Here is a 24,156-nt window from a genome sequence, read left to right as displayed (position 1 = left end):
TAGCTGTTCTCAGGTCGTTCCTTCGTCGTGATTGTTTTCAGAGCTTGAAATATGCCTTGAGGGCTCCAGAGGGCTCCATCGATACGACCAAGTGAACATGGCTCAAATATTGTATTCTTGGGAGTACATTTCAAGCACCAGTTATAACCATCCGAGGTAAGATACATTTGTTGGGATTTTTGTCTCTTCGGAAACTGACGAACTCTTCAAAAGCTGAATGAGCTTGACATTTAAAAGTTCACCCAAGATCCAGTGCCATGAAATCAGCCGTGATTCATCCTATCTGGCTTCAATCAGCACGATTCCATCCATGGTAGTGGTTCGAAAAGTTACCTCGTTGGCAATCGGGACACCTTATATCCGCTACGTCCGGCGCTTGTCGCGGTCACGGGGTTCCATTGTTGCGAAAATGGCAGTCTGACTCGATTACCGGCGGTGAGCGTGTGTATGAGGAGATGGAGTTATGATATGTGTGGGAACCCGCGACGCGAGGTTAGTTGCAGCGCCCGACCGAGGAGGCCATGCTTGACCTTCGTTGGTTCGCGAGGAATATACTCGTACACGCGTTTATGACCTTCCTGGGCTATACTGCCCTGAAATGAGTTCGCCGCGAGATTCCTTTGGCCTTCCTGGAGGTTATCAGCTGAGCGAAGAGACAACAAGGGGACCAGACTAGAGTGTAGCGCTTGACTGGATCGTGGCCCATGTCACGAAAAAGGAGATGAGTTGTTGAGGTTGACCGGCGAAGGATAGTTTGCGAACCACAACTAGGAGAATCTGGCGCATCGCGGAAACGAGCACTCAGGACGTGGGAGGAATTGTAGAAGGAGGCCTTATGGAAGCTCTGCAAGTAAGGAGAGAGCGCTTCCGAGAGTGGCGGCTGTAGGACCAAGGGATATTCCTCGCGTGTTTGGAGGAGTTGCAACCGAGTTCTTGGGCGGGGGAGTGAAGATGGTCGGATGTTCTTTCAGAGTGGACGTGGACGACAAAGAATGCGATGGACGCACTGAATCCATGGCTGTTACCAGCCTTGTTTTCTTCAAGTTGCACTGCATTCGCGCTAAGAGACGGTTGAGCAGCCCAGCCTGACGACTTTGTTCTTTTTCTGGAAGCCTCTTCGAACACATGGCAAATCAGCTGCTCGAGGTTGCCCCCTTCAGAGCTCGCTTCTACGAATCACGATATGCCTTGTCTTGCTACATGTGGAAGAAGATGATTGAGTTGTGGCATCATTGATAGGCAGCCGTGAGGATTAACCAGACTGGAGTGCCAAGAATAGACCAGCGAGATGGCGGCTGTACCTCTCAATGAGCTCGAGCAGGAGAGTAAGACAAGTAATTGTTCATTCTTTCCCCGCTCTCTTTCGAAGAATATCAAATTCATGATGGGCGTCCCGCGCTATCTTCAAATATCCGGTTTTTACTCTGGAAGGACCCCACAGTAATGCCAGGAATGGCATTACACGCCTGGCTTAATATGATCGACCAGATAAACCTGACGGTTTCGTGGTATGAGTATGGGAGTGTACGTGACCGAAGTGGGCGCGGTTTTGCGTGTGTTTATCCGCCTTGAAACATACATGTTTCCGGCCTCTTAATAGGTTCCCTGGAAACAAAACCATCGCGCTCTTCGTCGTCTTCCTTCTATCCCTTATCCACACTCATTCCTTTGATTTTCTCTTATCTTTTCTGCTTTCACGCAAATCTTTGGTTTTTTGTTCAGCTTTGGTCGTGACTTGGTTCTTGTAATGTCCGAAGTTCACAACTGTGGCGTTGGCTTTGAAAAACAATATTCTCTTCCTGGAGTCGAACCGCCTCGAGCTCTTGCTACAACATTCTCGGCGCAACGATACGATCCTCTTCACCTTCCTCCTACACTACTCCTTGGCAGTGGAGCGAGAGAACAAACGTTCCGTGATGTGCAGGAAATGGTTGTGGCTGAGATCTCTCCCACCCTGGTATCTTCACTTGCACCTTCGCCGCCTCGCGCTATCGTCAGTCTTCCTATTTTTTACTGTATGTCTGCTCAATAGAATCTTGACCACCCGTTTATGCAGTTGTCACCAAATATCACGCGCTTGGATAATGATGTTAGTATTAGCCGACGGCGAGAGACGCGGTTGCAGAAGGTGCGCGTTACTGGTGTCCTCATTTCGAACGCTTGGAGCTCATTTCTCACCTAGGTACACAACTCATACAAAAATGCTGGAAAACGTGTCCGCTTGATCTGGCGGGGCGTTTTCACTTGTTTGCTTGCTTCAGGGACCACATTCCATCATGTTGGCCGATGTTTCCGTGATGCCATTATGGTATGTCAGATCCGTTCTTTTCCCTGATATTCTGTTGTGCTGATAGAATTAAAATAAAATGACAGCGGGTTGTTAGGTCTCGTAGGAGTCGTCAGGGGCGCAATTCCTGAAAGGGCTGCATCCGTCACGCGTGTTGCTCTCCATTGATATTTTGACATTGGAACAAGATGTGATCCTGGATGAGCGCTTGGAAAATCGAGACTATTGTATGTTTTCTGTTTTGTAAATCTTTCAATTCTACGATTCAGAATTTTGCTTTATACACTATTGGTTTCTCTGTCTAAGTTGGCCTGTTAATCCATTCTTTTTCACTCGGTGTTTCTATGTGAGATTCTCTGACCTTGACTAATTGGTACTAGTGAGCGCGCCTAATTCTAGGTTCTAGAAGGTTCATTACAATATCTACTTTTACAGCAAGGTTTTGGCAGATGAATGAACTCATGTTTATTTTAGGAACACTGTTTCGCGGCTGACACTGTTGACATGTTGATATGTTACATCCATGGACGGAATGAGTAAAGGTAAGGGCTTCGCTCACTACCACTTAATACGACCTTGTGCTGACCCACCGAAGGCCTTCGGCTGATAAAAGCTCCCCAGTTATAACCTTATGTGATGCCATTATAAGAAGACCGTTAAATGCGACGTGAATGGAAAAATGCTTCCTGATCTTCGACTGTCTCCTGCATTGGGCAAGCGCAGTGAAACGGGTGCAGTTGTGAGTTGTTAAATCCGAGAACTACATTTCTTCACCCATAAGAATTATTAGTCACCAGTGAAGACATATGGGTTCTTTTTATCCTCACCTTAGTCCTGGACAAGCCGATTTTTGCATTCTTGCGTCCTCGCCGACGCCACCGGAATGATGGCATGACATTCCGGAATCGATCGATGTGAGGGCCGGTGTACCAAGGATTTTGTGACATAGACCGACAGTTGCCATATATTTGTCGAAGTGTGCTCAAGTTCAGCAATATATAATTTCATCACTTGCGTTCCAACTACAGCGGGCTCTGCTGTTTCTCTTCTTCTCCTATAGCCATTCCGATGCAGTTAACGACTGTCTTCCACCTCTTCGACGGAGTCGATGGTTTAACCGTGCAGCACTTCTACATTGCAGGTTTTATCACATTCACCTATGCGGCCTTTCGATATCTAAAGACAATAACGTCGCCTGTGAGTATATAACAACTATTCTGTCATAGACTACTGGCCGAAAGCATTTCTTTAGTTGAATGCAATACCTACAGTCGGTTACTCTGGTATCCTGACTTCGTATATCACCGCTTTGAAATACAGAAAGGCGGCTGGTCCTTTACTCGAGGAGGGATACACCAAGGCAAGCAAAGTTTTCATCCACTCTCTTTCTCTCGGAATAATTTTCAGTCAATAGTTTCGAGGAAGGCCTTTCAAGATCGCTACGCTTTCCAGATGGCTCGTAGTTCTTAGCGGTGAAGAGTATGTCAAAGACCTTTGTGATGCACCGGAAGAAGTTTTGTCCGTCCTTGAGCCCCTTTTAGAGGTGACTGAGCTGTACTTCTCTACCTCTGTAACTTTGCTAATGTGAAAAGTGCAGTCGACACAGGCAAAGCATACATTTGGTCTTGAAATGTTTACCGTTCCATCCCACATAACGACTATTCGAAATTTGGTCACTCGGAATCTAGGTATCAAGTTCGATGAGATTAGAGATGAAGTCATTCGTTCATGTGAGGATCACATTCCGGAGAGCAAAGGTTTGTCCTTATGAGTTGAATCGCGTCGTGATTTTACTCCGATTTAAATAGATTGGGTTACCGTTCACGCTTATGCGACAATTCTGCATGTTGTATGTCGTACTGCCAATCGTTATCTCTTAGGACTCCCAATTTGTAAGTTTGTGGAAGGGGGATGCTTTCGTATCTGTCGTTAACACTTGATAACTCTAGGCCGAGATCGCCGTATCCTCGCGTTGGGGGAGGAGTTGTCTGACAACATAATCGGAGGAGCGCGTACAATCAGTCTCTTCCCCGGATTTCTTAAACGGTACATGTCTCATTTATTTGTTGAGCAGGGAATAACAATCGCTGTATAGATTTGCCAGCGAATTTTTGACAAGAGTACCAGGCATACTGCAAGATGGTTATGATATCATGGCTCCTATTATCGAAGAAAGACTGGCTCAATATCGAGACGTCGAGTGTGAGGCAGATAATCAGCCTGTATGTTCCTTCCACAGCGAATAGGCAAAAATAGTCAGGGACTGACTATACGGATAGAATGACGTCCTTACTTGGTTAATCAAATCTTCTTCAGCAGACTTTCATTTGACTGCCCCTGATATGGCTCGGAGGGTCGCAATGATTAATTTGGCTTCAATGCACGCGACATCCATGGTCTGTTTTCATGTTCGTAGAATTTTGTTGATAGACTTCCTGAATCCCATTTAGGTTCTTACTCAGGCTTTGTATGATCTCGTCATTCACCCAGAGTATACTGAAGAGCTGCGAGAAGAAATCGCATCCGTGGTCGGTGAGGATGGTTGGACTAAAACAGCTTTGCAGAAGATGCGCAAACTCGATAGTTTTTTGAAAGAATCTCATCGGCTAAACACTGTCTCGGAATGTAAGTGAGTCGGTATTAACTGTGAAGATTTACGGACCCGTCTACAGTCCTCATGGTCCGTCAATCACTTAAGAGTTATACTCTTTCCGATGGGACTATCATCCCTCCCGGTGTCCATGTTGGAATCGCATCAGGGGCAATGAACAAATCAGAAGTAAGTCTTCCTATCCTTGCGTGTTCCAACTGAGATATCCATGTCAAACTTGCAGGAAGTCTTCAAAGACGCAAAGGCATTCAAAGGGTTTAGATTTGCTGAAATGCGTGAAGGTAACGAATATTTGGATTCAACAAAACACCAAATGGTCGGATTGAGCAAGGACACAGTCACGTTTGGCCGTGGTCGACATGCTTGGTGCGATCGATCTATATCTATGAGATTTCAGTCTACTCATCCTGTGACTCTAGTCCGGGAAGGTTTTTCGCCGTCACTGTAATCAAAATGGCCTTTGTCCACATCCTGCTCAATTATGATGTACGTTTGGAGAATGGTTCTCTGGAACGCCCGGTCAGCGCCTCTTTCGAGATTACGACTACACCAAATACAGAGGCGAGATTGATGTTCCGGAAAAGTACTTCCGCTGCATTGAGGGTCTGTGAAAAGATAGAACCATCGACGGTATAGACTAAGCTGAACTTGTAGCATGAAAGCGAAATGAAGGGATCAACAGGCTTGTGGTGCAATTAGCGTACTTGATAATAATAGAAATGTTATCTTACTATTTGAACTTGATATCGGGATGACTCATCGATTGACGATCGTCAGCCAGTATGGCAACATCTCTTTCAGCTTTCAGTGGCCGCAAGTTCAGTAGCCTGGCGTACTGAAATGGGTCATGCATGTGGGTATCGTATCATGGTCGAGAGCCGCTACAATTTTCCTTCCCCGCCTCGACTATCAAATCTTGATGCACCCACATGAGAAAGAGAAGCATAATCGGCGAACCTTTTCTTGATCATCGATCTTGATATGTTTTCTACTAAGAAACATTACAACTCGGGAAATCAACTAATGCGCCAGGCGTTATTCCTTTTTCATCATCATTTGATGCCACGTCGCACCTGTCTACCACAACTTCCTTTGCTGATAAATGTATACCCGAAGAGATCTCATTCGGCGGAATGGCCCCGGGACCTGGGTTAGCAATTGCCTAGCGATTGTGCTCTTTTCTGTTTTCCAGATAAGGTTAGACCACCTATCCTGTGGGTCACAATTATACGTAAAATAAAGGCTCCAGGCTTGTTCAGGGTAGCTGTTTAAGACCTTGACTTTGAAGTGTTGGCGATAGCGTGGTAATTCTAAGCATCTTGAGTTGAGGATCAAATGGAAGGTGCCAGTCGATGCCGAGCGAGCTAATTTGTGGAGTTATTCTATGTCTTGACACCTTGGCCGATTGTATGTCTTTCCGACTTTGGATGGTGGGCCACAGCCAGGTCCTCCATCATCTAATGAAGTCCTTGAATTTGGATGAGCCTAGTAGCACCGACATATGACATGACATGACTAACGTCGACGTCGTTGAGCCTCAAGCCGGCTCCATTCCCGCCCCACGAAATGTGGGGAGACGAACATCGAGAATTGAGTCCGAGTCGCTCATCACGAAGCCATATGCCTGACTTACGATGAGGATTTTGTCTGGCCTTACACATGTTCGGTTGCGGCCATTGAAACCGCCGGGTTTGTATAAAGGAGGCCGCGATGGAGGTGCGATCTTTGAATCTCTTGAAACGTCTTGTATCTTCGTGACGGATTGGAGGTTAAATCATCTAGTGGTAAACTTCCCTTGCATTCCGATTGTATTGTATGCTGAGGGCTTCAAGCTAGATCCTTTCTTCGAAAGAATTCCTCTAGATGGGAAGTCAAAATACCTGCTAATTAATCGCATCATACATGCATTCCTTCCCGAGCTGAGACGCTACCTGACTCCCTGAGCGATGCCCTCCATTCCTGCTATGTTCGATCCCATCGGTTATGCGCGCATAATCAAAAAGCCTTTGTCACGCACATTTCTTCTCGTTTTATATCCTTTTGATCATTGGGATTATATAGCTGCGTATCCCCAAACCATCGGGTGCATTGCGCATTCCGATGAGGAATCGTTCTTGTAAAATATCGACCCTGATGCGATTGTGTAATGGCCGTCAGCCCGAACTGTACCTGTGGCGTGCAACGGCATCTTACCGTTGTATCGCGTATTTCGCAACTGGTGAAATTGTAGAGGTAGACTTGTTATAGACATTTTGAAGCTTCGATTGTCATCTGCGTTGTTGAGTGGTGATTTATCGCACATGTAGTATGTAGTAATCGAAGTTGTAAGTATGACGTACTTAGATGTGGTGGTTGTACAGTGTTTGCATGTAAGTGAATTAAGATTGCATATCAATACCAGGGACAAGATGATAAACATCAAAGTCCTAGCCAAATCAAGTTGAGCAAAGATCGGAGAATGCGATGCAAACAAAACACGCCCAGTGTAGATTCTTGGAAAGTTAGCTATGCATTCATGGTTGAAAATGGGAAGCTGTCGTGTCATGTAACGTTGATCGTTTGAATCATTAGTATAGTAGCCGTACGGCTCACAGCACGAAGCCAGTAATTAAAGCGAGTTAGCTGTGGAAAGATCAGTCACGTGTAGTATTGGCAATAAACTGTTTTCAGACTTACGTTTTCCCGCCCGCCGCTCTTGCCAACATGGAATACCAGAGAGTTATAAATCATCAAGAGACAAGTGGATCTACTTCCTCCTCGGCAAGGATAAACGATAGGGCAGCGTCAAATGCAAGAAGGAAGGCTGAAGCTGAAAAGCTAAAGAAAGAGGTCTGTACATCTGCAGTGCACCACAGCTCGTAAATCCCTCAAAAATTTGATATGTGTAGGGAAATGATTACTTCCTCAAGAGCCAATATGTCAAGGCCATTGAAAAGTATAGCGAGGCTGCCCGGGTGTATGGAACTCGACCAATTATCATGTGCAATCTCGCGGCCGCATATATCAAGCTTAATCAGTGCGTATTTTGATCGAGGAAAATATGGTTTCAATATTAAGCTACGGAAAGGTATGAACTCGCAGAATGGGCAGCTGACAGTGCCTTGTTGCACTCGCCGAAAATGGCAAAAGCACGATATCGGAGAGCCATGGCTCGTAAAGGTCGAGGTATGTTCAGAGGCGCAGAACTTGGTAAGTGAAACTATACGAGTATAATTGAATTACAGTTTATTATAATGAAATCAGATTTGAAAATCGTTGTCGAACATCACCCCGAAATCATAGAGGCCAGAGTTGAATTATCAAAAATTCAAGAAGAGAGGCGACAGCACGGGAACGGTCAGAGGGCTTACGAGACTTATGATGAAGTCTTTCCGCCCTATGAAGCTGAAGATTGGGACCCACCATTGGAATCTGATTCTGAAGAAGCGAGGCATACAGGGAATGGAAAACCCTGTAAATTCTACAACCATGGTAGATGTGGAAAAGGTTCCCTCTGTGATTACAGTCACGCGCCGGATCACAATAGCGTTCGTGATGAATTGTACGTGTTTCGTTCTGTTTTTCCGGCTTATCAAAATTTCTGACCTTCGTAGGGGTCGGAATGTGTGCATTTACTTCCTCCTGGGGCAATGTAAATATGGCGCCAAATGCAATTATGCGCATGCGAAGGATAGCCTCCCTCGAGGCTGGTGGAGTACACCTAAAGGGATAGAAGAAGCCAAGGAATTCCGTAGCGCAGTCAATAATTCAACCGGGAACCGCGACGTTCTTGCCCGACTCGAACGCACGACTGCATATGGTCAACATGAAAGGGCGCGGGGGAACCTGTTGATGGTCGGCGCATACAACACCCTGCTCCCTGAACTCCTTAAACAGGGATCAGAAGAGACGGGCCGGAAAAGTGCCAAAGCTGGTGCAGCGGCACATAGTTCCTCCTCCTCGAGCCGATCGGTGCTCATCATGTGCCTTTCAAACCTAGAGCTTTTCAGCGATATAAACAGCCACTTGTTGCGAGCATTGAGGGCGAACACCAAGCTACTATTCGCTGAGAACGCGATACAGGCCTTGACGTACCTTAGTGAACCAGATTTGGTGGGAGTTATTATTGGGGACGAGGGCGTCACCAAACGTTCCAACTCTAACGTAACAGCTCGATTGGTTCACTATGTGGAACAAGGCGGAGCAGTGGTAGTTGCGGGACTATTCCCTACCTTTTCTAATGGTGATGACTTCAACCGCCTCTTCAAGCATGGCTTCCAACTGCCTTGGGAGCGAGGCTCTTATCTTCGTACGACATTCCATAAAAACACCCAGAATGACATAGTAAAGAGCAATCCTTCGCTTTCGGCATCCTATAGCATGAAGGCCCTTCACGTCAAGAAAATTACCCCTGAATCTGCTTTATATAAAGCCGACGAATCGTCTTTCACACAGTCTGCTGTCTTCCCTCCCACAGCTATCACGGACTTTGAGGAGTCCCCTGCTGTATCTGTGCAGTTTGGCAGGGGAACGATTAGTTATTTGGGTGACGTTAATGCGGAAGAAAGTTCAACTAAAACCGTATTGGCCATGCTTGGACTTCTTGACTCTCCCCTACCCAAACCTCCCGTCTTACCAACGGTTGAGCAGGGCGAAGTTCCCCGGGCGAATGTAGATGAGAACGGAGTTGGACATGGGAAGAAAGGAAAGGAGAAAGGAAGGAAAACAAAGAAAGCAAAGAAAGCAAAGAAAGCAAAGAAAGCAAAGAACGAAGCTGCTGCTGTACCTTCAAGCTTACCCCACCTTCCCCTTCCGTCTCAGAGTACAAGAGCACCGATAGCTGCAAATAATGAATCGTTTATCTTGCATTTATGTCTGGATGATGACGAACCCATGATCCCGTTCTATAAGCATTCAATCGCAGCTATTGAAACCAAAATTTGCGTGAAGAAAGCAACAACAGAAGCCAAAGCTTGGCACCTACTGTCTTCTATTGGCCTTACCGGCGTTTTTGTGACAGACTCGCAGCTGACCGATCCCAAATACAAGGTCCTTTTGGATGAGCTTGTGTCTTATGCTGACGATGGAGGCTGCGTGGTTTTTGGCGGGGCATTTAGTGCTTTTGTTCAGTTTCCCAAACTGGAGGCCTTATTCGCAAAGTTTCACTTAGGTTGGAAAGCCGCAAGTTATACGAGGGATCCACTCCGGTTATCAGGCGACTGGGACTACGAGGCAGACAAGTATGCCTTCCTCCCCAAGGAGATTAATATCAAAGCACTTTTCTTAGCTGGGGTGTTTCCTGGCGATGAAGTCTACCGACCTGCGTATGGTGCAACGACTCCTGTAGCTCAGACACCCATTGCCGTATCGCATACAGATCGAGGAGGATCCATTGGGTATATCGGCGACGTCAACGCAGAACCGTCTACCACGCCCGCTAATCTCGCAATGTTTGATCTCCTCAAGTATCCGCGCTCACTTACCAAACCTTCGAGCGATAAGTTCGTCGTTGTCCTATCTTCTCCAGACACCTTTGAAGAGTATCAAGACAAGCCGTTGTTCTCGCAAATGGAAGCGGAGGGGATAGAGATTATTGATAGTGGAGACTTGTCAAACTCTCGACTTGCGGACCTTCTTTCGTCCCCAAACCTTCAGAGTGTCTTTCTCTTGGATGACCTTGTTTCGATGCCGGAGTATGCATGGCTCGTTCATAAGATTGCCGCATACGTTTGGTCAGGTGGCTCCGTCATTCTCACAGGCGATATCTGTTATCTACCTCCCGACGAATTTGAAGAGTTCATGACCGACAACTTCTACCTGCCGTGGAAGATTTCATCTGCGACGGAATTGGGCGTCAGAGTCAATCCTGAGAATCAAATTTTCAGGAAGCTGCCTGACATTGTGGAGGAATACGATGATATATATGCTGAAGGGTGTTTTCTGTACGATGTTGGTTCTGATGATGTTGTATATGGAAGTGAGCCTGATCTTGGACCGGAGGAAGCTACACATGTTTGTGTAGCATATGCTGCGGTTGGGAAGGGTCATGTTGCATATTTTGGGCATGAAGAAATTTGGGAACTAGATACAAAACTTATGTTGGGAATTGTGAAACCTTAATGATGTCGTCTTTATAGTAGTCTTTTTCGTTATCTTCCAGTGGCGTAGAAAATCTAATCGCGTTCACAAATACGCACTGCAACGTACATTGGATATTGAGTGTTTGATGATTCGACATGGGGTAGACGATGGATTCTGGAAGCACCTTGATTTCGATTAAAAATTCGTCTTTGATACCACGCGCTTTCGATAAGTATACCGATATAACGTAGTCGAATTGGGCACCCAGTACAGAACCACGTGAATGAAGCAACAGTTAAAATCTGTTGGAGAGATTTACTTCGTTTTCCTGATTCCTCGTTAGTATATATCGTCAATGTAAGTTCTATATACACCATAGCACAGAAAACGCGCACACGACTCAATCAGGGAACGATGTTCCTAGAAGAACGGCGGGTTTGAGAGCTACCGAGCAATATCAAACCACGAATCGTGTGATACATCCATGTTTTGAAAAATGTCCAAACACGCGCTCGCGGCTTTGACATGGTATGAACTGGGACGCAGTCTTCGCGTACCATTATGCCTGGTTCAAGCGTCGGAGTATTTGGCGGTGACACCGTGCGACTGTCTCGGAAGGATCAGGCATTGGCGGCCGAGCCTGAGTCCGGAAAAAAATGGGCTCTGGAAGGAGCTTGACGTGAGGTCTGGCTGGCAACGCACGGTCAATAAATGTGTTTAAAAGTTTGAAAGGCCGTAGTCGAAGAAAGGGACGTTTGAGGCGAAAAACGGGTCACTTTGAAATTGTGACTTTTGTGGTAAGAATTGATCGAGGTGCCTCCTTACGCTAGCCGCCACCTAGCCGCCATGGCCACTGGTACCACCACCGTCTACCCACCACCATACAGTCTCAACCCTGTTCGCGGCCTTCAGGAACTGCGATACAGCGTCCGTGTTCTGGCCCCTTGAATGACCTGACCTGCAAGATGAGCCCCTCACCTTGTTTCGTCGAGGCCCGGGACAAATATCACCGGTCACCCCTCACTTTTGGGGTGGCTTTTGCGGAGGACGAGGTGTCGAAAAGGAGGAAATATGATGAATACTTTCTAAGGCAAACAGCAAGAAAGATGGAGTAGAAAGTTGGGAATGCAGTGCGTCCACTTATTTTCTACCTGCCGGCCGTTCGTTTCTCATAAATCGATGGACAGAAAACCTTGCGTTGGAAAGCGTCGCGCCATTGTCTGGTCGTTACTTCATCTTCCCATTGCTGTTTCTTCAATTTGAGGACCTCAGCATCAGAACTGACATGGTTCGATCCATGATTCATGTCCACAATGAGACACTGGCCTCAGCATTTCATTCTATCAAATGGACGTGGAGGTTCCAATATCAAACAGGTGAATAAAAACGAATTTTTTGAGGTTCAAATTTTATGTCTTGACGCGCCACTAGTCACAGGAACGGAGCAGCTTCATGACAACCAGTAATGCATCCACTACTCCTCGGCCACAGTGCCCGAGCACTGTATACGGCTGAGAAGTTTCGCGGCGGAATTATTCTAGGCCAAACAGACACGATTTGAAGATAATTGTCGGACGCAAAATCTTGAAGCAGACATAAATGGAGGTCTTGCACCGATACCATCAATCCTAGTTTCACGCTAGACACACAGGATCTTCATCTTGGGGTCTTGCTATCTTGCGCTATCTTGAAAGCCAACAATTCGCACATCGGGCCTTGAAGCAAACATATGGGATCTTGATGCAAACAATGCCGCCTTGCTGCACGCCCAAGCCTCAAGAAGAGAATCAGTTCCATTCCATCGTGGTTCAAGGTGAAGATCGATTCTGACTCACCATCGACTTTGGCCTTCCTATATCCATGCACAGCCACAAACGTGACGCCGTGACGAGAAGCGCATCAACAGCGCGGTCGGGGCTCGGGCTTGCGGTGGATGTGGGAGAATGAGGAGAATGAGGGGAGCCGAACATCATCTATGACTCGGTACAAAGAGGGAGACCGAGTCCTGGTGGTACTTCCTCCATAAGTCTGCCACTCCTTGCGCAGGATTGATTTCCATGGTCCTGCGTGACAGTCCGTACCTGCGCTTCGCGCACCTCGATGGAAGGGGCACATCCACAGTCCAACAATGGAGAAGATGTTCGCGTTTAGGCTTCTGTGGTCCAGTCCTCAGTTCTTGGTAGACTCCCGGAATATGTGATCGGGTTTTGGTGCGGTGAAGTGGAGACCTGATAGCGAAGGCTCCTGGTACGCCGAGTAGTGGTGGCCTATCCAGGGCAGAAGGTGAAGGCCATGCTGGACATAACAAAAGAAAGGCGGATTCGGTCACGGTGGAGTTGGACGAGAAGGACTTGAGAGGAATGATGGTGACGCGATGAATCTCGCGCGACGCATAGCCTAAGCCGCTGGACACAAGTAAAAGTTCGGTTGTCGGTGAAGGCCCTCGCACCTTATTTCTCGAATGAGTTGTGCCGCGACGTATTAGACGGAAAGCCTTTCCATGTTACCTCTTCGGCTGTGGCGTGGGATGTCCACGGTTGTGTCGTGGTCGTAGAGCGACTGTCAGATGATTGGCCCGAATCCTGGCCACAACCTCCGCTACTGCGTGGTGCGTTCAAATCCATATATGTTGACGGCACCGATCAGTGATGAATCAATGAATTACTATTCCCAGACGTTCATTGTCATGTTATCAACGACTCTAAACTTATACTAGCCATGTCGAGCGGTACCTCAACAGTTAATAGCTACTTGAACGACTAGACAACGGCATCAATTATATATGGAGAAAAGAAGCGACGGCGAACATTGCGACGGAGGCTTTTACGCCTTTTTTACGCGCTGATTCTCAAAATGGACATGAATGAGCTCGAAGCCCTGTCGGCCCTTTAAATGGTACCCGCTCGTATCGTCTGCTCCACGTTTCGTCTTCTGCCCCCACTTTCCTTCTCTCTCCCATTCTCTCCCATCCGTTCTTTGCTTTTCCTCTTGTTCTTTCTTTGGATCGCTTCGGGTGCCTTAGAAAATCATTCACTAGCAAACCCATGCCACCCTATCATATTGACCCATTAAACGAAGTTTCGCTTCCTGGTGTGCAGCCGCCGCGGGACCCCGTTATGACCTTTTCTGCTCAAAGATACGATTTTCGCCTTCGGCCCCCACCCGCTGCTCGTATCAGCCTTTCGTCGCGTAACAAGCAAGATATTGAGACCAGTAGTGTATGGTCGCAGTCTCTTGGCCGTATGTCACTGGTAAGCCTCTTATGCGCGTCTTCCTTGTGCCCTGGAACCGATACACTTTATTTTAATCCAGATCTCATCGACAGTTGAAAGCGTTAGTATCGATGGAGGCCGTGATTTTGAATTTAATTCGTGGGCCAGTAGGGTGCGGATTTTGTTCTTTTTGTTTCGCCCTATCTGACCCCCGTTGGCTTTATAGCTTGATATCATGCGTGGAAAGGTTGTGAGATATGGCTACGTAGTGAAACAGAGTTTTTTCAATGGGGTTTACCAAATATCGATTGGTATAGCTCGATTGCTGCGAGGCTGCAAAATGGTACGCAGTGGTCTTTCATGCACCCAATATTTGACTAACCTGGTTATTACGATGTTAGAACATGCCGAGATAACCTCGAAACCGGAAGACGCTACTCCCTTTGACGAGGCATACGGAGAAATGAGATACAACACGAAAACCGACGCCAACAAACTATTGATCATGGGAAGAACGTCTGCCTCGCTTTACTATCTCCGTTTTTGGACCCGGGAGGAAACTCGTGTTGGATTACATCTATGGTCTTTGATTTTTTGGGAAGATACCGCTCAGTGGATATTGTCTTTTCTTGTCCTTATGTTATCAAAGAAAAATATTGACTACATTTACTAGCCTGTTATTAATCCCACATATCCGTTTTCCTAGATCTACATATGAAATTTATCTTACCGCCTCCTGTGTTGATACACTTGGCTTGATGGACATCAAGATCGACCTTCGACGATCTTCCATGAAGTGTTGTTGTTAAGCCAAGGCTCAGACGCTTTCAGTAATTCCGATCAGATCGCAACCCCCTAATTCACGTGTGAAACTTGTTGCGCTTTAAATACCCGCGCGTAGTCTCTACTCAGTAGCTTGGCATATTTCGACGTATTACGCCCACCCTCGATTGTCCAATGGCGGAACAACAACCCTCGAACGAGAAACCATTCAAAATCACAATTCCAGACGAGGACTTGGAGCTCTTGAAGACAAAATTAGAATCGACAAGGTTTCCTGATGAACTCGAGGGCGCGAAACGCGATTATGGCGTACCCCTGGCTGATGTTCAACGTCTTGTCGCGTATTGGAAGGACCAGTTCAATTGGAGGGAACGTGAAACTCAGCTTAACGAAGATTTACCTCAATTTACTCGTGATATCGAAGTTGAAGGCTTTGGGACTTTGAACATACATTATGTGCATAAGAAGAGTTCGGTGTCGTCTGCGATTCCGCTTCTTTTTATGCATGGATGTAAGTGGCCGCTTTTTTCTTTTTCCATTCCGACTATTAAAGTAACCTGTTTTACGACCCTTAGGGCCCGGTAGTTTTCTTGAAGTCAGAAAGATCCTGCCGTTGCTCATTGGGGACTCGCCTGACCATCCGAGCTTCCACGTCGTAGCTCCCAGTTTGCCCGGCTATGGATTTTCTGAGGCACCGAAGAAGAAAGGTTTCACGCTTGATCAAATTGCGGAGGTTGGTCACAAACTCATGCTTGCGCTTGGTTATGATGAATATGGTGAGTTTACAATACGAATTTTGTTTGCATGCTCACGGTAGTTGACTTTTATCTCTCTCTCTCTCTCTCTCTCTCTCTGCCTTTTAGTGACACAAGGAGGTGATTGGGGAGCCTTTGTACGTATCAACGGATAATACCTTAAATTTCTGATTCTTACCAAAAATAGATCGGTGGGCGCATAGCTGCCAAATATGGTGGTAAGAATAACAAAGCCTGGCATTCAAATTTTCCTCTGTGAGCCTCTTAAATCCGTCAGAAGAGAACTTGAAATTAATTCCATTTCAAAGGGCCACCATTCCACGCTTGTCGAATCGCCCCCTTGTATTGCTCCGGTCTTTCTTTACCAGTCCTACACCTTGGGAAAAAGCAGGGTTAGAGCGTACAAATTGGTTTATGCGTGAAGCACAAGGATATCTTCAAATACAATCTACTCAACCTCAAACACTTGGGTACGGTCTTGCAGATTCTCCTGCTGGGCTGTTGGCCTGGATTTATGAGAAGCTCGTTAATTGGTCAGATGATTATAAGTGGACGGAAGATGAAGGTTGGTATTTTACTATTTCAACACAGGGCTACTCTTCTCATACAAATGTCGTTTTCAGTGTTGACTTCGATTTCAATCTATTGGTTTTCGAGAGCCGGACCCGCAGCTTCACTTCGCATTTACTATGAACACATAAAATCAGGTGGAGAGTTTTCAGGTCCCAAAGACGTGCATATTCCTATTGGATATTCCTACTTTCCAAAGGAAAATGTAATCTTTCCTCGACAGTAAGTCCGTTGCAGTCCTGCCTAGCAGCCCGACGCTCATTTATCTCGGTGTCATTTTCAGCTGGTATAAAGAACCTCAACTTGTATTTGAGTCTCAGCATGAACGTGGAGGACATTTTGCGGCTATTGAATGTCCGGAACTTTTGGTAGGAGATTTGAGGAAGATGTTTGGAAAGGGTGGTCCTGCGTTTGGCGTTGTCGCTTCAAAAGATGGCTATGCTAATTAGTCTATTCCTGTATGTTATAATTAGTATATCTATCCAAGATTGTGGCTCTGGTAAAAAATACGCTCTTTCAAAATCCATCAAAATTCGATTGATTACAATTATACGTTGGTAGCAACGTGAACAATCAAGAGGAAAATTCTTAAATGAGCGAAACTCTTGACACGCTTGTAAGCTCTTGTAAGTGGGAAATAATAACGATGGAAGGTCTTGGCATTCATGGGGCTATGGGGTAAAATAAATTTATAAGGGTCGTATGACGCATACTTCACCAACTTTAATCAAACGGGAGAAGCAACAGGGTGGGAAGAGGCCGCTCTTGAGGCGCCGATGAGTCAGAGGAATTAGGTGATACGCGTGGTACATTAAATTGACCGGCTGGAAGGCAATTTGGACTAGTGGATAGTCATTACCACATTCTCGTCATTGAAGGATACAGCGTTCAGGAAGTTGTATAAACTCAATCCCTGTAAACAATAGATGAATTGTGACCAACAATTGGTAAAAGCTAGGACTGAACGCTTTCAGAAAAGACAGGAAATCTTTTATGAACAAACTGAAAATTTCCGCTACGCCTCCTAACCCGAAGTGAACATATCCTATCACAGCAGCTGGTTGAAAGCATGTCTATGTACGGCGTTGCCCTGGTCGCAACGAGAATCGGAGGAGATCAACACGAATCGAATTCACAAAGCTGTCTGTTGGAACAGTATCTTGTGACTAGAAGCATCGAAAACATAGCAACTATAAAGGCGGAAGAAAGATCATAGAGTGCCAGGAGCACTTGTCCGGTGACAGCCCCCCTCCCTTAGAAGAAGAGTAGGTGAAATAAAAACTCAAGGAGAAGCCCTCTTTCTGAACATCACTTTTGCGTTCATATTCGGCATGATATTCGTTTCGAACATCCTGTTCTTCGGCCTCTCCATTGATCCATCCTCAAATTGAACATCGTAGTTCAATAAACAATACGTGAATATGGCTTTGATCTCATTGACTGCGAAAAATCGTCCGGGACTGTAGACATTAAAGTTAACACGACAAAGGCAGTAAGCTTAAAGTGATGTGAGATGGAGAAAAAATACACAACTTACCAGGCATGTCGACCATGTCCGAAAACAATCATATCGAGACTAAGGGCAACCATTTGATACTTGATGCTTTCCAGTTCACCCTCACCATCTCGCTTTTCGGAGTGCCTGAACGCTTTGAAGGTATCACTATCAGGAAAAGACGTCTATCAAATGTCTTTGAGCCAAGAACTATAATATGTCCAATCAAGCGTGTACGAACCTCTTCCATATTCATGGGACCACTAGCAATAGTAACTATCGTACCTGCTGGTATGACCGTTCCATCTGACAACACCCAATCTTTAAGGACTTTACGGTGCATCTGAACTATGAAACGATAAATCAGAATCAGTCGTTCAGGTGCGTAATCGGACTCACGACTGCCAGTACTATTCATTCTCTGGGATTCCTTGATAAAACTATCGACCTTGCGCATTCGCTGCATTGCAGCTTTCGTCCATCCATGTTCAGCGATAATACTCTCAGCTTCTTGACGCAATTCGTCGACACACTCTGGATGGCACGCAAGATCATACAGAGCTTGTGTGAAGGTCTATGTGCAATAAGGGATTAATCAAGACGAAGAGTTAGTGGGTTTTCGCGTAAATTACCATTGTACTTGTATGAATAGCAGCAAAGTTGATGGAAAGGATGCGAAGAGTCAAGTCTTTGACCGTTCGTCGATGTTCCGGTGCCATCTCAAGTAACCAAGTGATAAGATCATTCTAGTTCAACATTTCAGAGGACGCGACCCAGCGGGAAAAAGAGAAAAAGCCTCACTGGCATGCCTTCCCAGTCTACACCTTGCTCTATCATTGCTAATCTTTCTTTGATGATTGGTTCAAGATACCCAGTGGCTTTCTTCACGCTTCTTGGCAAAACCGTCATATAATTTCCGACCAAACTGCGACAAGAAACATGAAAATTATAAGGTTGCTCTACTTCGTGATAATTATTAAACGCACGGTTTGAGGATGTCAGGAAAAAACTTGATAACTTTAGCAGCCAGAACAGCTTGAATGGTATATTTCTCTTGTAAAGAGACGTATTCTTGATCTCGACCTGACGCATACAGCAGTTCAGTAGCAACTTCAGTTCCCCTTTTACCGGGGCACTTACATAAAGGCAGTCCCGTAAAATATCGATTGGTCGTGTGAGCAACGATATGCATAATAGTCTCATATGCCGGAACAGAAACCCATTCTATAATGAAAGGTTGACGCATCAGCAAGAAGAAAGAGAAGGAGCGAACAATCAATAGAAATAGACTCGCCATCCGTAGGCGGGATATACTTCATCCAAGACTCTTGAATCTCATCTTTGATTTCATCAAACCTAACAGCGAGATTTCGTGTAATCGAAGAGCGAACAGTTCCAATGTGATATTGATCTTCGGCGAGAGCTTCTCCCATAGTATACTTGATTTGCATTTCCTGAATACACAGCATCGGGATGGTGATATGTCGGTAGCAAGGGCACATGGCTTACATCATTCATAGCTTCTTGAAATGACAGAACTTCATCCGGAGCTTTACGAAATTCGTCGAGGAACTGTCGGCCTGTGAAAACAACCATCCATCTGGCCACATTGGCGATTTTGAATTTACCAGCAGGATACTATTTTTGGGCATAAGGTTAGTGTTCTCATCCAGGACAAGTGGGTAGTTATTCACTCGGTCATAGCCTTCTTGGACCAATTCATTACCGTGGGTTATCCATTTGAGTGCAGTGAGATAGGAAGTTAGAACTCCAGAGTACCCGATAGTTGGAATACTGTTGAGCTGCAATATTGAATCAGACGACAGCCAAGCATCATGTATGAAAAGACGTACGGGTGATCTTTTCGCCTCGACGTACCTGCGTGTTGCATATGCCACCAGGATGATACAGAAAAGTCTCCCTCCTAAGGTGCTCCAATCCACATCGAGAGTGCGGTCCAGTAATGTCATGTCCAGTAGGTGAGAGTCTGCCAAGCGGGAAGGAAACGGAACACTTCACTGGCGGGACGGCGGTTTGGGATTCTGCAGTGGAGCTTTTGAAGCATTTTGAAGTATGAAAAAAAAGAGCGAGGGAACAACTTTACAGCCTCGGCGGCCGCAGGGCAGTGGGTAAAAATACAAAGTAAGATATGATACGATGCATTAGGCGACATTGCTCCAATTTAAACCACGTCCCATCAGGAAGTGAAGCAACAAGTGGGAAAAAATGCTGTCGCCACGGCGCCGGTGAGTCAGAGGAATTATACGATGTGAGGATAGATCAGATTCACCGCTTAAAGGCGGTTCGGATAAGAATTGTCCCCAATTTAAAAGTCAAAGATGCGTTCGAACTTGAGAACTGTTGCCTCAGCCTGGCATGACCTGGAATCTGGATAGTGGAGACTAGAGAACTTGGTACTAATACAGTCCGATATGGTGTAATGGCTAACATTACCGCCTTTCACGCGGTAGCTCGGGGTTCGATTCCCCGTGTCGGAATTTTTGGCTTTCTTATATTGTTTAGCCTTCGCTTTTTTGACTGGTATCCTGTTTAGCCCACGAGAGAGAAATAGGGTCTCATGAAGAGATCTGAGTGTTTGCTCCGAATTAGTTATTCTGGAATATCGTCTTACTTATAAACCAGGTTAGCCTTTGTGCCCCTTTCTCAAGATCAATCATCTTCACCTGGTTGGATTCCAGGTGCCCTGAATATGTAAAACTTCGTCCTCACAATTTATAGATTTCCTCGTTTTCGCACCTTCGACATCTCTTCCCGAACACAGCCATACCACGAGACTGGAGGATGATGTTTTTACCAAGGCGGGAAGACGTTGAGAGCGAGGTGGTTTGGGTGGTGTAGTGTCTCAGTGATCACTGTCAACATTGAGTATGAAATCCGATATTGAATTCCTTCCGCTGATATTTCCCTAGTATCTAGTGTTATCACAATTTCAATGGAGTCACCACTTTCGGTCGAATTAGAATATATATGGGGGGCGATCAATACGAATGCTGCCAGAGTACTAGCGCCGGAACCTTCTAGCCTTCTGTTCTGGTTCGATTCCAAGAACAAATGTGGTTTTGTTTGTGGTTTTTAATATCGCTATCGGATTTGACTGAACAATTTCGAGTGGCTAATCGATGATGAGAAGCATACGTACTTCACTATTCTTAGAATGGAAGTGCCAGTTTGGATCGGATTATGGGATCAGCCGGCCTTTCCGTTCTCATTCGGCTTTTGTTGCTGTTTTCTCGTCTGTTCGCATCATGACTGAGCAGAAAAAGAGGTTGTCAGATATTCAAGGAACCGAGACAATCACAACCACCGAGGCTCGAGTTTTCTTTTGACAACTAACTGGCTGCTCAAAGCCTCAATCTAATGGAAGCAGATGTGATCAACAGTCACATCACAAAGCAGCTAAGCCACCTACTACCTCTATCAACGCAGCTGGTTGACCTGTCTTGTACCAGATACAGTCATTTGATATCCTAGATCACGAATGTAAAGCATATTGCGAACGTAGGGCCCGTTGACATCGAGTCTTTGATGCTAGCGAGAATTCCTACCTGTAAAATCTCTGGCCGGGGCTCAAACGTATCATTGCTGCATTCTCATTCAGCATCAGTCTGCCAGATATCATGCAAGTATCAGACAACGCTGATGACCCTGAGTCCATAATTGGATGACCCTAATATGAAGGTGCGAGAAACTGCCATAATTACATACGACTTCGCACACTCCCGCCTTACTTCCTTTCTCCTTCCTTCCCTTACCCTTCCTCCCCTTTTCTTTTTTAATTTTTCCCTCTCACTATAACCCGTTTTGCAGTGACTGTTTGGATGTGGCGAAGTTTTGCTGGTGTTTTCTCTGCTCAACGACTCTAAAAGGCACTATTGTAGCCGGTTGCTTGGTTTGCGAGGGATATGAACTGTTTGGACGATTTCGAGTATGATGCAGAGCCAATGGTGGACGTTAGAGTGTCGAAACGTGCGAAAACAGTCCCATGGGTTGGGATAAGCTGTTCGAAGGGCGGCAGGTCGGTCCCCCTGTCTAATGCGTTATTGACATATATTCAATTTGGAATTTTTTCTCAAGTCCTTTTGATGGGCAGAATGTCTACTATGAGAGGTCACCATTTGATGGCCTCCCTTTGGAGGTTTTAGGGAACATATTTTTGGAGTACTACTACGACGAAGAAGTTCAGCAAAACTCTGGGTTTTTCATTGGCGCCAACTGGGAGCGTTGGGCCCGTTCTGGAGCCGCCGTGCCCTCTGTAGCCAATTTCACTGGCCGCTGCGGTGACCGAGATTCCTGTACGGAAGCCGAGCATAGACTCGGACATCCGGGGGCAACTCTGGGGCTCGTCTGTCATTCATGGCGGAAGGTTTTCCTTGACACACCACAACTCTGGTCATCCATCAGAATCTGGCTAAATCTTCCCTATTCTTTCTATGATGTTCACAATATCCCCGAGAGCCGGTGGCATCGGAGGGAAAGGGATATGAATGCTATCACTCGCCAGATCGACCTCCATCTCCGTCGTTCAAGAGCGGTTCCCCTCTCTATCGAGATTCACACGAACTGCTTTCACACAAATACCCTACTTGGCGGTGGCAGTGCTACGGGGGAAACGGTCTCTCGGGTGTTGAACGTTTTTGGACGGGATATGTGGAGAATTCACGGCCTCGTTGTGAAACGGACAGATCATGCTCGGGAACAGTTGCCCGTGGAGAAGCTGCCGCCACCTATCTCACCAGGTGTCACCGGTCTTGCTACTCCGCCGTACTCCGCCAGTCCCCGTAGCCCTGATCGTACATTCCCCAGCTTCATTACCGATACAGGTGCTTCGGGCGCTTTAGAAGCGTTCATCATCAAGCTTGACGGCTTGCGGAGCTTAACGTTGGCTAATTGGACACAAAATACAATTTTGGACATCACCGACCCCGATGGTGGTGTGGTCTTGCCCTCTCTGAATCATCTCACACTACTCTCTTGCTCGCCAATTTTCTGCTGTAATGGGATTCCGTTGTCTCAGCTCAACCGGTTCACCTCGTACAACTGCAAGTACAACTACGGCCAACTCCTTGATCTACTTGAGGCTATGCCAATGTTGACACATCTTGATGTGAAAATGAACTACAACGAACCTGGTGTATCACCCTCGCCTTATCCATCCCCTCGTTCCTCCCCTCTCCCGAGTCCAATTTCATCGCATGGCCGTCATCAAGGAGGTTTCTTTGCCAATCTTGATGTGGAAAGCTCTGCAGCGCCTAGGCGTCGTACACACATTCAGCTTCCTTTTTTGACCCACATGAATCTCCAGGGCCTTTTGAAATCGGTTCAACTTCTTCTATGTGCGTTGAGGGCCCAGCGACTTACCGATCTGAGGCTCAATACATACGACGCGGGCATTGGGGTTACACAAAGCCTTTCCGAACAATGTCCTTGCGAATCTCTTTTCAGATTCCTTCGACGTTCGCAGTGTAGCTTGGAATCGCTAAGGGCTGACACGATGTTCCTTGTCCCCCCTCAACCTTCACATTACGGTGGCCATAACCCAAGATACATATACAGCTACATGCTCCGACCTGACTTTGTACCCCTTCAAGCTCTGAAAACATTGATTATTGGGCGGGGTCATCCAGACATTGTGGAAAGACTGTTGCTCACGTTGGCATGGAGAGGCGACCCTGAGCTTTCGGATGTATTCCCCCACCTTGATGTTCTCGGATGCGAGATGAAACTTGGCCATGCCGAAGTGAAAGCTTTGGCCGGTTTAGTAATGTCGAGGATTCCATCTGGTGTCGTCTTCACTTCTCAATTTCCACTCTATGACCGACGGGGAGGACTGGACTCAAACAATGCCCGACTCTGGCCGATTTTCCCACAAAGCTCCGCCTTTCAGGAGTGTCATGGATACCACGTTCTCGACCAGCAACTAAAGAAATACCCTACCCGTCTTCGTGTTCTTACTGCCCCTAGTGCCAAATCTAACATCAATGTCACCTTGCGCCAACATTTCCGTTCATGGTTCCCTGATTTCCCATACGACTCAGAGCCCTTCCTTCCGCAAACTTTTTGCTGAATTAATATCGTGTTCTAGACCAAACCATCTCGTATCGCGAACCGTGCACTCTCTTTTTGATTTGGATACCTGGTTCTTGCTCTCCTACCCACTCCCTCTTTCTCTACTTTTGCTTAGCGTCGATCTATTCTTGATTTCTTCCCCCCTTCCTCTATTATTGTGTCACTTTACTCCTTGTTGTTCCCTTTTTTGTGGACATACCATTCATTTAGTACCAACTACAGATACACTCCTTTTGTTACTTTGATGATACATATATATATATACTAGGTAGGTATCCCTCTTCTGAATTCGTTCG

General features: G+C 46.2%; 8 protein-coding genes and 1 non-coding gene across 9 annotated transcripts; 7 read left to right on the top strand and 2 right to left on the bottom strand.

The window, feature by feature from the left end:
- Positions 1–1,747: 1,747 nt before the first annotated feature.
- AGABI2DRAFT_115714 (hypothetical protein) lies at positions 1,748–2,455 on the top strand (the record flags this gene model as incomplete). Its single annotated transcript, XM_006458619.1, has 5 exons — positions 1,748–1,993; positions 2,057–2,128; positions 2,183–2,215; positions 2,262–2,308; positions 2,374–2,455. The coding sequence occupies 5 exons, from the start codon at positions 1,748–1,750 to the stop codon at positions 2,453–2,455; spliced, it is 480 nt and encodes a 159-aa protein (XP_006458682.1).
- Positions 2,456–3,539: 1,084 nt separating this feature from the next.
- Positions 3,540–5,534, top strand: AGABI2DRAFT_63890 (hypothetical protein; the record flags this gene model as incomplete). Its single annotated transcript, XM_006458618.1, has 11 exons — positions 3,540–3,656; positions 3,702–3,830; positions 3,885–4,044; positions 4,096–4,179; positions 4,237–4,333; positions 4,383–4,509; positions 4,567–4,683; positions 4,738–4,912; positions 4,960–5,066; positions 5,122–5,264; positions 5,318–5,534. Coding segments are annotated over 11 exons (1,473 nt in total), but the record flags the coding sequence as incomplete, so codon positions are not given.
- A 3,315-nt stretch (positions 5,535–8,849) lies between these two features.
- Positions 8,850–9,479, top strand: AGABI2DRAFT_217457 (hypothetical protein; the record flags this gene model as incomplete). The annotated part of the gene is made up of 1 exon (XM_006458617.1): positions 8,850–9,479. A coding segment is annotated over exon 1 (621 nt), but the record flags the coding sequence as incomplete, so codon positions are not given.
- A 4,523-nt stretch (positions 9,480–14,002) lies between these two features.
- On the top strand, positions 14,003–14,843 carry AGABI2DRAFT_115711 (hypothetical protein; the record flags this gene model as incomplete). The annotated part of the gene is made up of 3 exons (XM_006458616.1): positions 14,003–14,209; positions 14,271–14,342; positions 14,397–14,843. The coding sequence occupies 3 exons, from the start codon at positions 14,003–14,005 to the stop codon at positions 14,841–14,843; spliced, it is 726 nt and encodes a 241-aa protein (XP_006458679.1).
- Positions 14,844–15,104: 261 nt separating this feature from the next.
- AGABI2DRAFT_200496 (hypothetical protein) lies at positions 15,105–16,727 on the top strand (the record flags this gene model as incomplete). Its single annotated transcript, XM_006458615.1, has 7 exons — positions 15,105–15,464; positions 15,529–15,729; positions 15,817–15,845; positions 15,896–15,963; positions 16,017–16,273; positions 16,332–16,483; positions 16,506–16,727. Exons 1-7 carry the CDS (start codon positions 15,128–15,130, stop codon positions 16,725–16,727), a joined length of 1,266 nt encoding a protein of 421 aa, XP_006458678.1. The 5' UTR covers positions 15,105–15,127.
- A 521-nt stretch (positions 16,728–17,248) lies between these two features.
- Positions 17,249–19,792, bottom strand: AGABI2DRAFT_183657 (hypothetical protein). Its single transcript, XM_006458614.1, has 12 exons — positions 19,627–19,792; positions 19,468–19,575; positions 19,283–19,411; positions 19,068–19,227; positions 18,914–18,997; positions 18,760–18,856; positions 18,575–18,698; positions 18,406–18,519; positions 18,173–18,347; positions 18,015–18,121; positions 17,816–17,958; positions 17,249–17,738 (listed from the first exon to the last, which is right to left on the bottom strand). Exons 1-12 carry the CDS (start codon positions 19,741–19,743, stop codon positions 17,561–17,563), a joined length of 1,536 nt encoding a protein of 511 aa, XP_006458677.1. The 5' UTR covers positions 19,744–19,792; the 3' UTR covers positions 17,249–17,560.
- Positions 19,793–20,199: 407 nt separating this feature from the next.
- On the top strand, positions 20,200–20,271 carry AGABI2DRAFT_t25. Its single transcript has one exon. It is a non-coding gene; the product is annotated as a tRNA-Glu (tRNA).
- A 1,276-nt stretch (positions 20,272–21,547) lies between these two features.
- Positions 21,548–22,375, top strand: AGABI2DRAFT_190906 (hypothetical protein; the record flags this gene model as incomplete). Its single annotated transcript, XM_006458613.1, has 2 exons — positions 21,548–21,809; positions 21,869–22,375. Coding segments are annotated over exons 1-2 (618 nt in total), but the record flags the coding sequence as incomplete, so codon positions are not given.
- Positions 22,336–24,020, bottom strand: AGABI2DRAFT_190905 (hypothetical protein). The gene has a single exon (XM_006458612.1). It carries the CDS (start codon positions 22,706–22,708, stop codon positions 22,478–22,480), a length of 231 nt encoding a protein of 76 aa, XP_006458675.1. The 5' UTR covers positions 22,709–24,020; the 3' UTR covers positions 22,336–22,477.
- Positions 24,021–24,156: the final 136 nt, after the last annotated feature.

This window comes from Agaricus bisporus (genome assembly GCF_000300575.1).
Source record: "Agaricus bisporus var. bisporus H97 unplaced genomic scaffold AGABI2scaffold_2, whole genome shotgun sequence".
NCBI lineage: Eukaryota > Fungi > Basidiomycota > Agaricomycetes > Agaricales > Agaricaceae > Agaricus > Agaricus bisporus.
The sequence above is the reverse complement of the archived record's forward strand: the minus strand, read 5'-3'. Positions and strand labels throughout refer to the sequence as shown.

Coding starts and splice junctions, on each gene's coding strand:
- AGABI2DRAFT_183657 (XM_006458614.1), bottom strand. CDS start 19,743: ATGACATTACTGGACCGCACTCTCGATGTGGATTGGAGCACCTTAGGA. Junction 18,998..19,067: donor GTATATCCCGCCTACGGATG/GCGAGTCTATTT, acceptor CTTTCATTATAG/AATGGGTTTCTGTTCCGGCA. Junction 17,959..18,014: donor GTCCCATGAATATGGAAGAG/GTTCGTACACGC, acceptor GACATTTGATAG/ACGTCTTTTCCTGATAGTGA.
- AGABI2DRAFT_190905 (XM_006458612.1), bottom strand. CDS start 22,708: ATGTCCAAAATTGTATTTTGTGTCCAATTAGCCAACGTTAAGCTCCGC.